General features: G+C 53.9%; 1 protein-coding gene and 1 long non-coding RNA gene across 5 annotated transcripts in view; both read right to left on the bottom strand.

Annotated features, from left to right (window-relative positions):
• Positions 1-7,351, bottom strand: part of XPO6 (exportin 6) — a 55,695-nt gene extending 48,344 nt beyond the window's left edge. For 3 of the 4 annotated variants that reach the window (XM_040590346.1, XM_040590349.1, XM_040590350.1), the window contains exon 1: positions 6,917-7,350. In XM_040590346.1, the coding sequence (XP_040446280.1) occupies positions 6,917-6,919 (3 nt within the window). In that variant the 5' untranslated portion in view covers positions 6,920-7,350. Of the gene's footprint in view, positions 1-6,916 lie in introns of all 4 variants that reach the window. The other variant, XM_040590348.1, reaches the window with a different exon arrangement.
• On the bottom strand, positions 4,584-6,702 carry LOC121086521. The gene is made up of 3 exons (XR_005827396.1): positions 6,272-6,702; positions 6,082-6,152; positions 4,584-5,943 (listed from the first exon to the last, which is right to left on the bottom strand). It is a non-coding gene; the product is annotated as an uncharacterized LOC121086521 (long non-coding RNA).
• Positions 7,352-14,846: the final 7,495 nt, after the last annotated feature.

Below are 14,846 nucleotides of genomic sequence, written 5' to 3'. Positions count from 1 at the left end.
TTATGGTAAACTTGGGAGAAGGATTATACCTTATGCAATGTATTACACCAGCTGGACCTGATTGCCAAGGAGGTATGATCACACTACACAAAAACAAGATGTTGTTATCTGCAATGCTTCTGCACTTGGGGGTATTTCACAACAGCAGCCTGCCTCTCACTCCTGCATCTCCTGCAGCTCTGGGGCAACATCTTGTGCAGCCTCCAGGGATGGTTGCAGGGCTATCCGCCCTGGGACTGGGGTGGGGGGGCTCCAATGGGTGGACACAGGGCTATCCTATCCATCCTGGGACTGGGGGGGCTCTGACAGGCGGACACAGGGCTATCTGCCCCAGGACTGGGGAGCTCTGACAGGCTGAAGCATAACTAGACTTTGGTCAACATGACCTGGCCCGCCTCATCAAGTGCCAGCAGGAAACAAGAAAAAGCAGCTGAAACTGCTGCAAAGCAGCCTTTTCCTCCTTCACCTCTCCCCATCACAAAACACTGCTTCTCCTGGGTTGCTGGTGGGATCAGAGGAGCTGCTGGTGCAGCCCTCAGCCATGGTGGAAGCAGAAACAGCTTTGCTCCCGAGCACCTCATGGTTGCACATCAGAGATTACAGGCCATAGATCACATCGTCATCCTTTTTTTTTTCTTTAACAGTTGCAAAAAGAAAGCCAAGGAATTGCAGAAAATTCAGTCTTATCACCCATAAGCGAAGGAACAGGGTAACGATATGGGGAACAACAAATCTAACCACTACAGCATAGCTGTCATTACTGTATCCCTTCCAGACCTTGACTTCAAACACACTGTTCTTAGACACCAGCTATTACTCCAAGGGGAAAAAAACCCAAAACACCACCAAGCGAAACTTCAGAGAAAAAAACCTGCCCTCAATCCCAAAGAAAAGGACTAGGAGTATTGCTACTCAGAAGCAATCTGTTCTGTTTTTACCCACTGCAGCAGGAGAGAATCAACCAAGCACAACACAGATTTTTCTGACAAAACCCTCTCCTGTATGGAAAAAAACCTCACTCTTCTCTTCTGGAAGGCTGCAGCCCCTGCGTTCAATGCTGACTTTGGCATCCTGACAAGCCAGTATACAAAACAGATGAGTATGCTCCTTTCTCAAAAGAGGGGACAAAAAGGAATCACGACAATCCCTCCTGGGAAGAAATTCATGCTGCAATTAAAGCTGTAATAAAATATTAAGTCAAACTGCTAAAAATACACATAGACTTGCAGACCCAGCCACAAACCTGGAGATGCCGAAATAAATAAAAGATAATTTGCAGCATGAATTCAAATGGCTGGGAAACGGTAAAATAAATTTATTCTGGGCATGATCCCCATAGGTGAGGGAACAGGGAAGATGGGGGTGGGGGGGGAAGTAAGGAGTTTGTGATGTTGCCAGAAGAGCGAAAGCTTCCGATCCTAACTGCAAATGGAAAACAGAAATGTGGATAAAGAAAGGAGTAAGACACGTGGATGGGGAGAAGGCAAGAATGGGAAAAACTTGCTTCGCCACAGAAACACATTCCATAACCCATAGGTGCTCCTGAGCCCAGGCTAAGAGAAGATGTCCCATTCCCGACCTGCCAGAGGACAGAGGCTCTCAGCAGAGGACCCATTCCATTTCTGGCCACAGAAATGAGCCCCAAGAGCTGCCCAGATGAGTAAGCAACTTCTTGAACATCATAATCATAAAAAGGCAATGGCTTTCCTCTACCAAACTTAGTATTTACGCTTTTGTTGGAACAACACTTTCACAAAAGAACAGGCACATGCTATGCACTTTGCCTCTACAGATGGTATTCTAAGCATTCTATTTTGACAAAACAAAGCTGGCAAACATTTTATTTCTCCAAAAGCAGAAGATTGCCGTGTCAACACCTGGGATGCAGAGAAGGCCAAACCAGCGGTGGCCCAAATACAAACGCAGTTACTAACAGAAAGTATCTGCTGACTTATGAAGGATAATGTTAGGACACATTATTCTAGCAGACAGGTATCAGCCCACACATATAAAAGCTGCATGTTTTTCTACTCTGCATATACTAACACACATTAAGAAATACAGTAACAATAACAGCAGCTCCTTCTCCCCGATCTAAATGGCAACACCTCATAACACGCATTAAAATAACCAAACACAAATTCCTCAGAGCTTTTAGGTATCCGGACACTGAGCGATCTCTTCGCAGCATGGAGCCCCACTGCATGAGCTTAGTAGCAGTACATGCCAGCTTTTAATGCTTTTCTACTAAAATAATCGCAATAAGCAACATTCATCTATCAGCGGATTGCCATGCTCATCATCTAGCAGTAAGCAGCTTTCCAAGGTAGTTTAGCGGACCTTGAGGCTCAACAATTTTGCCTTAATACCTCTTAGTCCAACTGGAGATGATACACCTACATTTGGCTACCCAGGTCTTTGAAATGTGGCACATGTAATTATTATAGATCCTGAAAGGCATTGCGTATAACCATTCTGCTAAATTTGCTATTTTCTTCGGAAAAAAGTCTTTCATCCTGGGGGAAGCATCCTTAACAGCCATGCTCGAGATGAGCTTCCCTGCTACAAACTCCGTTCCGATTCCCCTTCCTCCTGCCAGCAGTGCCGTACAGGCTGAGCTTCACCAGGGCCAGCTGAGGCAGAGGGTGCTGCCGCAGGGGTCACAGCGGGCAGAGCCTCACACCACACGGTGCCACACAGGCTTTGCTGCAGAGCTAATCAATGTGTGTGACAGCTCACCAGCGGCAAGTCTCAGCTGCCGTCTCACGGTTTAATAAAGCAGGAATAATAAAGGGGCACAGCAAGCTATGACGTGACTTGAAGACCCAAAAAGGAAGCCCAATGTTGGAGCTGAGGTCAGAACTTTGAAGTTCCTATTCTCTTGTTTGCCTGCTCAGTAGATGGAGTTAGAATGGTTTTATAAAGGGTTGACTTTTATTTTTAAGCTATGTACTTTAAGGGGACGTACAGAAAGCTGACAGAACTTCAGTCTACTACACCACAGCCATCTAGTTTTGATGCTGCACGTCAGCCGGCAGTGTCAGAGCAGGCACTGCCGGGGGGAGGGGACGACACGCTCCAGCTCCCTCTTGGTCTCAAAAACCTTCCGCAAGCAGAGGCCACCTCACCATGAGCGAGCGCTTCCTGCCCGCCACAGCACACCCTCTTCAGCTTCACCCTCTTCTCCATCTCTTCTTCTGGCAACGCAGTCCCATAGATCACCTGCTTCACAAACGGGCGGCAGCAGCCCAAACGTGACTTAAGCATCTCTGGCACAATGGGACAGCCAGGCAGGGGTTTTCTGCAAAAGCAGGAAGTTGCTGCTGCCTCCTGCCACAACGATGTCCTCAGCCCCCTTGCACAGTAGCCATCGGCAGTGGTCCCAAAACCGCAGGAATGGTTCACAGCCCACAGACCTGATCTGGGTCTTAAGGCCACCAGCTCAGCTACAGTGGCATACATAATAAACACGAGCTATTTTGGTAATTCAGCAGCAAGCTCCTTGGCAACCAACAGTGCCAAAATAATCCACAGCTCACCAGCATTACCTGGCTAGATATGCTGCAATCCAGACATACTTTATTCCTCAGCAAATGGAAGGTTTAAACCATTGCAGGTCTCCAAAGGAAGCTTCAAGCATAAGAAAATGACAGCGCTTACCGCTAAAAAAAAATTGGAAGGTAATAACAGGGCCTATAAGGTAAAAGCTAGGATGCTGCTGTAGAAAACTTAGATTCAAGCTACACACGCCCACTGCCTACTTCCATTTTTGCAAGCTCGATTTGCTTCAGGCAGAACAGGGACGGGAGCTTCTTTGGATCTGCTGCTGCTACTTCTATTGTCTGCTTCCCACTTTGCTACACACTCATGAGGCCTAGTGATAAGCTGAAAGAAGTGGGACTTGTTTTGTAACTAAATCCAACATGTTTGAGAAGCCTGTTTGCAGTTCCTTGACTGAAGGGTTGACTTCATATGACCTTTAAATCTGATACCTAACACAACAGCATTTCCTGAAAAAAGTCCCCTTTCCTGAGCTGTTCTTCCAGTTGCTGGCAGGATACAAATCACACATAATTGAAGAATACATTCGCTAGGAGGTAATCACCTGACTTCCAACCTCACATGGGAGTAACTAACAGACTTGCCAGGTGACTGGTATGCTCAGGAGATTACAACTGGGATCTGACAGTTTCAGAGATGGTTCATCTTCGCTAGCAGAAACAGGAAAAAGATGAAAGAATGAGTGATGAGAGAAATGCATAGCTTATTAGGATGCAAAACACAAATGCACTCGAGGATTACTTCCACGAACAGTATTTATTTTCAAGCTGTTTGCTAAAATCATCTAGAAGGATTCCTAAAAGTTGACCAACAAAACATTAATACTTTGTGGTCTATTAAAAGAAGAGAAACACTCTAAGGGTGCCACCCGAGTGCCTAAGTTGGAGCTTGTTACTCTGTGTTTAGAGGTTAACATGACTCCACAGAAATCCACTTGAGAAGCCTGTATTTCACAATACCCTACTTTCTCTATAAAGATAGGACATCAGTGCTGACTCACCTTTTTCACAGAAAGTCTCAAATTGGATGCTGTACAAGAACTATTTAGTGGACACTCAATGTGCATTAGTCGTCTGACATGCCACAAGCATGTAATAACCACCACACACATACAACGTGCAGAAGGCTTGACACAGCGGCAGGGCTGCTCTTTACAAATACCTCAGAAAGCAAAAGAATGATTCAAGCTTCCTGTGAAACTAACCAGCTTTCTAAGGGTGGCATAAGATTTCTGAGCCATTAGTTGCATCTAAGGACACTGAACTGGCACCTGTTCTATGACACGCACGCAGTTTCTGAGTATGCTGCACATCACCAGTTTCCCCTCCTGCCTTTACTGAGAGCTCTGGCTTTACAGTTTGTTCTTAACATTCCTTCCCAGTTAATCAAGCTTTAACTCATTACTGCACTCATTGCTTACTCCCTTCTGTATCAACCCAATTCAACTTCAACTAATAAAATCTGCTTCCACAAGTCTGTATTTCTGACAGCAGAGTTTAATTGTGTTTTATTTGTTCCCAGTATGGCTTACAGCATCTCATCTTCACACTTATCCAACTGTTTCCAGGAAGGAGGGTACGCTAGCAGCAGAACAGGCCCATCTGTAAGCTCCAAGGAAATGGGAACATAAGGAAAATCTTGCACAGTAGTCACATGATGAGTTACACCAGTAAATTCTGCAGTATAGCCCGATGACTGCTTCTCAACTTCCAGAGCCAGTACCTGGCTTGTAGCTGAACCAAATATCAAATGTTCAAGGAAAAAAAAAAAAAATGTTGTCACTCAGGAGGATAAATGTGCACGCCTGCACGAAGGCAAGGGAAGAACTAAGAAGTCCTTTTGTCACTTGTAATTATTGGTGCACACCCTGAAGCACAAAACTCTGTAACCTCTTTCCACATGCAGATCTACAGTTTGTTATATACAACTGGTCTACCAATTTCTCCAAATTCAACCACAGTATTTTTTCATCTTATTCAACCTGGGGTATTCACCTAAAGAATTTTTGCTCTAGCTTTGGCCAAAGTTAAATTCAGTGAGATCTGTGACACGTGACAGACAAGTCAGGAGTCCATCCTGAGCAGGTAGGTACATCCCTCATGCACGCAGACCCAGTAGTAGCAGGCTGCTACTTGTATTTATTTAGGAGGCCATATCCCACCCCAGCAGACACCATGTGGAGCAGCAAAGCCTCTCACAGGGACTAATGAAATTCAACTTAGATGAGCTACAGAGACCAAGGTTTCAGTAAACTAGCAACAGCGTACCAGGAGCACATCAAACAACGTGCAGATGTGATTATTTTGGCTCTTGGGTGAAGCAAATTCACAACTGCAAACCAAGATCCCAGCTTCCTGAAGACCAGAGGTGCAAGGCCTGAGCCTACGTTATTTAAGACAACTTAAATTAGAAAGTGGTTGTAAACTAAATCAGTAACTACTGCCTTCACTCAGCGGGACTGAGAGAGAGGAGGCAGTTTCCACGAGCAGATCCAGGGCTGCTGAACACATCTCTACTTACTGATCAACTGCAAAGTACATGTCTGTGGCTTCCCTTTGCCAACCCAGTAAGTCTGGGAATTTAATGTTTCCCTGCAGGTAGAACAAGGGAAAAATAACAACAGCAGTTGTTACTTAGCACATCACTGCCAGCACTTGGTACAGTGATAGCGAGCAATACCATGATCCCCTGAAGAACGATTTCCACCTACCAGCCCTGCAAGCCTGACTCTGCGTGCACCCGATGGATTAAAGATTCTTCTCCTGCTTCTTATCAAGGGAAAAAGAGATTGTGCAAATCAAAGCACGCCATATCTCAGCTCTGCATCTCTCGGTAGGCCTGCATGCAGCTATGACTGCTGCTGCTGCTGGAAAGCAGCTGAAGACCGGTATCTACAGCAGAATTAAATTACACTCTGCACAGAAGGGAATCCAGGTTATTTCTGCAGCTTTTCCAACGCTAAACTGGAGGCGACCAGAGCAAGCCCACTGCTAGCACTGGAAAAATCCCTGTATTTCCCAACACCCTCCGGGCACACACGCTCCTGGGAAGGATTTCTGCCTTCAGGGCTTTTTAAAACGTGCCAGCCCGGCGGCTCCGGGGGCGCAGGCCTCCCCGAACACCCGCGGGCCCCTCGGGGCCTCCGGGGCCCGCAGCCCCCGGCCGGGCCGCTGCCCAGGCGGCTCCCCCCAGCAGGCGCCGGGCCGCCCGCTGCCCGCATCGGGGGCAGGCTCTGAGGGCCGGCGGGCCCGGGACAGGCCGCAGGCCCCGCCGGAGCGCACCGGGGTCGCCCCATCTCCCCTCCCCGGGGCCGGGGGGGTGCTCCGCGGCGGCCCCGCTCCCCGCCCGCACTCACCATGGCTGGCGGCGGCTCCCGCGGGGCGGCTCTAGGCAGGGCGCCGCGCTCCGCTCATGTCATGGCCGGCGGCGGCCGGCGGCGGGGCCTCCCCGCCCATGCACCAGCGAGCCCCCCGCCGGCCGCAGAGCCCCAGGCACCGCGGGCGGCCCCCCCGCCCAGAGAGCCGCCGCCGCAACCGCCGCCTCCCCAGCCCCCGGGCCTCCCCCGGCCGGCGGGGACAGGGAGCCCCAGGGCGCTGGGAAGGGCCACCGGAGGACAGGCCCGCGCGGGCCGGGAGGGCGCGGCGCTGGGCGGCGGAGGGCCGGGGCCGGGCGGGGCCGGGAGGGGAGCGGAGCGTGGCGGGGCTCGACGCGGCGGCTGTCGGGGCGTCCGGTAGCTACGCCAGGCGCATCCTGCCGCGCACCGGGGAGGCGGCTCCGCCGGCCCCGCCCCGCCCTCCCGCCGGAAGCGGTCGCCGGGCCCCCCGCGGCCAATCGCAGCCGAGGCGGTGGTGGGGAAGACGCATGCGCAGCTCGCCGCGGCACGCCGCCGGCCGCCATCTTGGAGAAGGGCGCGGTGCCTCGCGGGGCGGGGAGGGGGGGACCGGGGGGGGGGAAGGTGCGCGCCCGAGGTGCGCCGCGCCTCGCCCCGCCCCGCCGCTTCTGCGCATGCGCGAACTTCCTTCCGGCCAGCCGGAAGTGGCGGGTGAGGGGGCGTGTCTTCGCTTGGCCACACCCCCTGGAGGCGGGGCTGGAGCGCGGCCCCGTGCCAGCGGCCGGGCGCGTGAGAGGGGCGTACGTTGCCTGGGCCGCGATCACTGCCCCGAACCCCAGGCACGGCTGTGCTGCCCCCCGGCCCCCCGCCTCCCAAGGGAGGTGCAGAGGTACAGGGACGCCGTCTATGTTTACTGGCCTCGTGTCTTTCTAACTCCCGAAAAATACGCGAGGCGGGAGCAACCCCCAGCCTCAACACCCCCTCCCATCCCCTAGTTTTAACTACTTCGTGGCCCTTGATTTTCTAACACGTGGTCGGGTGAGAAGACAGTAACGAAGAGATCTGGAACAGCGGGTGAATTTACAAAAAGGAAATCCAGCCCCTAACTGCTGCTTGACGAAGAGAAGGAGCTGGGACCAACTGGAGCCCCAAACCCATGAAGTTAATACAGATGAAAATACTTACGGTTCACCAAACTCTCCTGTGACATTTGCAGTCACAGGAGATTGCTGAAACCAGCAGCTAATAGGCTTTAGAGGCGACAGTATCCATATGGTGATATTGCAAATGCTTGCAGTTACATTAGAGGATTAAACAAAACAAGAGGGAAGAAAATAAACCCTCCGTGGGGGGTGTAACTAACCACGAGGCTCAACAAGAAGCTTATGGTTGAGCAGTCTTGTGTCTTTTGCACGGCAGATTTTATTCCATGCTTTCAGGAGAATGCTGACCACACAGCCCCTTGTCCTGCTCACCCTGCTCAGCCTTTTGCTCTGGGTGGAAACACTGTTCCTGGGCCATGCAGGCTGGTAAAAACTCACCAAGAAGACTATGTGCAGCTTGCAGCTGAGTAGAGGCTGCTTGGCTGCACAGGAGGGTCACATCCATTTGCTGCTACGTGCTGCTGAATTACTATACGCACCCAAAGGCAGAGCACCATCTCCAACTCCTATCTCTCCAACACCTCCGAGACCCCTCCAACCTCTCCAAAACCCCTCCAACCTCTCCAGCACCTCCAGAACCCCTCTGACACCTCCAAAACCCTTCCAACCTCTCCAAAACACCAGGCTGAGCCAAGCGATGTGCTGTGCCTGCCAGTGTCTTTAACTGAGGCTGGAACTGCCTTGAGACGCCACCTCAGCAATGGTTACATCAAGATATTGCAGCTGGCTGGCAGAGGGCAGGTTACCATGGTGACCATTAAAAGGATAATCTTATTATCACCATTTGTTATTCCGACAGGGTTGTTTGTTGACATGTGCTCCGAGGTGCACATTGCTGGTAGGGAAAACCAGCTGCTGGACACGGAGCTGCTAGGTCATGCACACCTTCCCTCCGAAGCCCTGAAGCTCTGCCTTCCACCTCTGCGTTGTTTGGGGTGGGGTTCTTCTGTGGCTCTCCAAAACAGAAGTGGCTCCAGGGACAGGAGGGATCTGGTGTGCCGCAGGCAGAGAGCAAGCTGGTGGGGACCAAAAGGAAGAAGAGAAACCTTCTGCCAGGCTGCTGGATCCTTATAGGGAGCTTTTCTCCTCTACCCCTATCTCCCCTGCAAAACCCAAGGGCATGGAATACCTTCTAGCACAGGATTTGGGGCTGAGAGTGAGCTCTGAGCTTTGCAAGCCTTCAGCATCAGCCACCAGCATCGTGCCGCCAACGTATCACCAGCATCAGGCACCAGCATCACTGGAGCATAAGGAAGAGTGTGTTCAGGAGCGCTGCAGTGCCAGACCCCGGGCCTCCTTTATTCCATTTCTGGGGCTCTGCCCATTGCTGGAAGGGCTATTTCTTAAAGAAAATTAGTAGTCACCCTAACCACTGGCTGTCTGCAACCCTTATGTTTTAATTTGGGGCTCCTCCATCTGTTTCCTAAAGAGGGAGGCAGCAAGGCTCAGATTATGCCTGAATAAGCCCCAAGATGCGAGATGTCCTCAACCTTTTTTCTTTTTTTTTTTAACTTTATGTTTTAAAAAAATAGAAGGAAGCAAAATAAACCATGGTGCTGAATGGCTGTATTGGGAAACCAAGGGAACAGAATTTGTGAAAATCATTTGTTACTGCATGGTTTATCACTCTACTTTTATTGTAAACACACACAGCAATGCACTGGAACGTGATTTGAAGCCCTCTTATCAAAGCTTCCTGCACAGCTCCAGCCTTGATTCCAGCTCATCGAATCACACATTCAAATATTCACCACATTTAATTGTTTTATACCAGTTTTGCATAGTTTGGGTTCTGCCTTCGGGGTGAGTTTGAGCCCAAGGCCAACCCAGCAGCTGGCTACGCTTCCCTTCGCACCCAGCCGTGTATCGGTTTCCAGCTCCTTGTATTGTTCCTGCCACAAGTTGAACTGTAACTCATTCTGAATGAGATGTATAAATAAGCATCTTACTGCAGTGTCACCTAAAATAAAACAACTCGATGAAAAGGGTTAAACTGTATTTTATAAGTGCAATAAAGCAACTCTGGAACAGGAGGGAAAGTTTTGTGCAGCAAACCCCAACCACTCCCTGTGTCTCACAAGTGGCTTGGCAATAAGTTTGCTTATTTAGCAAGCTATAAAAAATACAGCAGGTAAAGGCCCTGAGTACAAATACCTGTGAAAAGTACAGCTGTTCATAATTTTAAAAAAACACCACAGTCCGCTGCCGTGGGGAAGGTATGCTCCCAAGGTGCTTCTCCCCACGATGGGTGTCCTTCCTCCTCCACCTGCCATTGCTGGGTGCCTGGTGCGGGCACCCACAGCCTGGTGTCCCAGGGAGGGAGGGCAATCCACTGGGGCTGTCATCCCACACCGTCCCGTGTCCCTGGACTGGGTAACCTGGTCAGGACCATCTGCCCCAGCCAGGGTGGCTGTGGTGGCCACTGCAGCTCCTGGCCAGGTCCTCCTGCCTCCCCTCCAGCCCTGCTCCGCACCCCGTTGGGATTTATCTGGGACTATTTGGGTTGTCAGGTGCTGTGTTTTTGGCACGCTGATTATATCGCTGGGAATGGCTTCCCAATTCCCATTGAAGGGGCGCTGCTTCTAGGCTGGCACAAAACAACCCCATGGGGCCAGGGCGCTGAGACACGACAGGAGGTCCCCAAATAAGCAGGTGCAGAGGGAGGGCAGGCAAAGCTGTGCTTTAGACAGGTCTCACACATCCAGCGTTTCATGTGTATTTGAAAGGGAGGCCTGAAAATTCATCCCAGTGTCCAAATCACCCCTTCCAACAGCTTCAGACCTGGAGGAGCAGGATGGGAGAGCAGCCAGCAGCCAAGGCAGCTCACTTGCTCTGGTAAGAGACACCACTTTGTTACAGGCAAGGGAAAAAGGACTCGTTTCAGGCCATGGCTTTTTTTAAACCCACACAAGGTTCGGAGCCTGTCCCTACTTTCTCCCTAGACCTCAAAAAACCACCCAGGCAATGCCACAAGATGTCCCGACTTGCCCTTCTGCACCTCTCCCCGTTCCCAGTCTCCCATAATTTTGGGAGGGGACCAGTGGAGGTACAGGCAGTGGCGGGGGAGGACAGTGGAGCTTAGGCTCCCATGGGCAAGGTCCCACCCTGAAGGGTCTATCACCTACCACAGGTTCCTGTGGGGCATCCACCAGGAGCAACAAGCACTCATGACCAGCCTCTTGGTCCCGGGCTTTGATGGGAGCTGTGAGGCACCTTTTTTATGAAGCTGGATGCGGTGAGGTGGGGAGCAGGGTCCCACCAGCCAGGCACCACCGTGGGCCGGCAAGGGCTCCCCTTCTTCCAGGAAGCATGAGGTGGAGCGGGCTGGGAAGGCAGAAGCTATTAGGGGCTCCCTGGGGCTGGGCATACTTGCCTCTTCCCTTCCATGGGAAAGCAGCCCTTTTTCTCTGGGTTTCTGCTCCTCTCCGCTCAGCCCATTAGCCGAGGCATTAAATTTTAACATTTTTTGTGGCTCCTTACAGTGTGTTCCTGGTGAGTGGGTGCCTGGGTGGGTGCCAGGGCCCTGGCGCCATACCCAGGGGGCCTGGGGGACGTTGGGAGTCTGGCTGTGGTGGGGGTACCCACCTGCATCCCATGGGCAGGAGAGGGGCTCCCCCAGTGCTGGACACCTGTGGGATGCTGATGCTTCTCCCAGCTCCCAAGGACCAGCATGGCAGCAGCATCCCCTGCACAGCCCCGTTGTCCTGGAGAGATGTCCCTGCCAGCTCCCCATGTTGGCAGGGGGTGACAAGATGGCAGTAACCCCCCCCCATCTGCCCAGCCAGTAATGCTACCTGCAGCCCTGCCTGCTCCCACATCCCTTCTGAGTGATGGGCAGCCATCCTGTTGCCCAGCCCTGCAATTCCCCATGCCCTGCAGCAGTCCTTGACCTTGACCACCCACCAGCTTCCCCCCGTGCCCCTGCCAAAGCCCCCAGCCCTTGCAAAACACCCAACATAGGTAGGAAACCAGTAAATGGCAAGTTCTGCTTGCAGGCACAGCCCGTGGCTGCCGTGCTCAAGGGGGGTTTCACTGCCCCATGGCTCCCTTGGTGCAAACTGCCCCAAGGATCCTGAAAAAGGGACCTGTCCTGCCCCCCCTGCACAGCACAAACCAGCCCCCAGCCCCTCTTTGCCAGGGGTCTCCGGCGGGCACCCTGCAGGGTGAGCTTTGCTCACCATGGGCAGGTCCAAGGAGAACGCAAGTCCTTGAAGCGCCTTAGAGTAACGGACTCAGCTTAATGGCCGGAGAAATGCTCAGGCTTGAAATAGCTGATGGAAATGGATGGCTTGAGTACAAACCCTGCTCAGAATCACGAGGATCCTGCCACTCCTGGCCTTGGGCAACATGCACTCGCCCAGCACGGCCGTGCACATGCGTGTACGCTGAGCTCGGCCGTGCATAGGGGCATGCACTGATCCTAGCCACACACACGCATATACATACCAGCTCCAACCAGCTCCCCGCACAAGCACACCCATGACCGTGGCAAGAGAGCGCAGGCAGCCAGGCTCCATCGCCACGCACCCCACAGGGATGTGTCTGCCTCATCCTGGCAGGCCATGGACGCTGGAGGCAGGTCTGCTGGAGGCAGGTCTGAGGACTTGGCCATGAGGCAGAGGATCCCACTTAGCCCCAGCCCCCATCCCAGGTCGGGACCAGTGTGGGGTGGCTGAACCCCAGAAGTGCAGGCACCTCGCAGGCTCACGTGTGGGACCATGTAGTCCAGCACCCTTCTAGATGCATGGAAGAAGGTGATGGGAATGAGCTCAGGATAAACCACCCTCCAGGCTGGGTCCCCCTATCTCCTGGGGCAGCTGTGCAAGGACAAGACCCATGAGCAGCACAGCCGGGAGCATTCCGGCCATGAGAAATTAAAAATCCATCGATTTTTGCCATTAGAGGGGGTGTGGCTGGAGCAGATGCACTGCAAGCAGAGCCACACACTGAATAATTCACGGCGAGAGATGACAAAGCCCGTGGCCAGGCTGGGGAAGCCTCTCCGTGTCCTCCCACTGCTGCCTCCCAAGGACATGGCCTTTGCTTCTGCCCCAGGGCATTGAACATGGGCTGGGGCGAGGGACCAGCACTGCTCTCCATCTCAGGGACATGGGGGTCACGTGCGGGTCCCTGAACTGGTCCCCACAGATGGAACGGTGAGACTCCAGAGCTGCTCGGTGAGAGCATGTGGCCACATGGGTGAGGGGTATCCTCACCCAGCAAGCTGCGCCCAAGGTGGCCCAGCTTGTCCCCTGGGAGTGGCTGGACACTGCTGACATGGCTGCCCTGGCTCGCACTGGTGGTGCAGGGCCACCCCTTCTGGGGCAGGGCCACTCATCATGGGGCAAAGGTGCCACTCGTGGGGCAGGAACACCACTTGTGCAACAGGGACACATGCTGTGGGGCAGGGACATCCCTCTCAAGGCACCGTGATGCTCCTGCCATGCCCGGCTGGGATTGGCAAGCTGTGCCCTGCCATGCCCCACCATGCCCATGCATGCATGCGGAGCAGCCCCCCAGGAATGGCTCCAAGACCACCTTCTCCACCCTCAGCAGGGCACCCAGGCTAAGAGAAACCCCCTCTGGTGGTGCCATGTCCCCCATGCCAAGGGCTGGCCAGGGTCTGCCCTGGATGGGGCACTGGGGGATGGAGCACAGGTTTCTCGGTGACACTCAGTGCACCGGGGGACGGGCTGAGTTTGCCAGGTCTCAGCTGTGGTGCTGGCAAGTCCCGAGGCAGCAGCCTGGAGCCAAGAGAGGGCGGCTGGAGGTTGGGCAGGGCTGGCAGCGGCAGCCAAGGAGTTAACTTCCCAGCCTCACCGCATGAATCTGGAGCTATTAATACTCGCACACTGGTTTAGCTGTCAGAGCAAGCGGCTGCTCTGCCGGTGAGACAAGCCCCGTGGAGCCGCAGCTCACCGCCGCCGACAGAACTTTCCTTCGTGAGCGCGTGGAGCTCCTGGCCCAGCTGCCTGCCTGCCAGACCCTGCCAGACCCTGCCGGACCCCGCCAGACCCCACCGGACCCCACCTGCTGCAAGCCCCTGTGCAGGAGACACTTTCCCTGGCAGCACCACGGGCACCGTTCTCTGCACCCACCCCTGTCCTGTGCCACATGGGTGCTGGGCGCTGGAGAGGGGCAGCCGCTTCTCCCAGCCTCTGAAGCACCACAGGACTTGGCCGTGGCCTCATCCTGCCCTGCTGGACCCCTCAGCCCAGGTGATGCCACCCCAGGTCCCTGCCCACACGCCCTGAGGAGCAGTGCTGCCTTGCCTGGGCTGAGCAATGGCTGCTGGGTTGGCATTTAGGCATCACCGGCCCCGGAGCAAGGGTGACGCGGGACATGGCACAGCCCAGCACTGCCTCTGTGCGTGGTGAGCAGCTGGCCCCGGCACTCAGCCCGGCTGCGTGAAGGGCCCCCTGGCACCATGGCTCCGGGCAGGCGAGCATGAGGCTCTGGCCACCGGTGGCATTGGCAAGGGAGAGGAAGATGCCAACACCCCTTCGGTGCTGTCTGGCCTGCGGTCCCCCTCACCCAGGTGCGGTGGCCACTGGAGCCCAGCAATGGATTCCTTCTGCTTCGTCTGCTTCCAGAAAGAGGAGCTGCAGCCCCTGCACCTGCACAGGTCAGTGCCGCGGTGCCTGCCCAGGTGGCACGCTGCCAGTGGGGACACGCCACGAGCCCATCAGGGGCATGTGAGCACAGCACCGAGCTGGGCTGGGGGACGATGTCTGGCATCGGGCTGCCTGCCTTGGCCGTGCCAAAGTTTCCTTTGGAGTAGATGCATCCTC

This window comes from Falco naumanni, chromosome 4 (assembly GCF_017639655.2).
Source record: "Falco naumanni isolate bFalNau1 chromosome 4, bFalNau1.pat, whole genome shotgun sequence".
NCBI lineage: Eukaryota > Metazoa > Chordata > Aves > Falconiformes > Falconidae > Falco > Falco naumanni.
The sequence above is the reverse complement of the archived record's forward strand: the minus strand, read 5'-3'. Positions and strand labels throughout refer to the sequence as shown.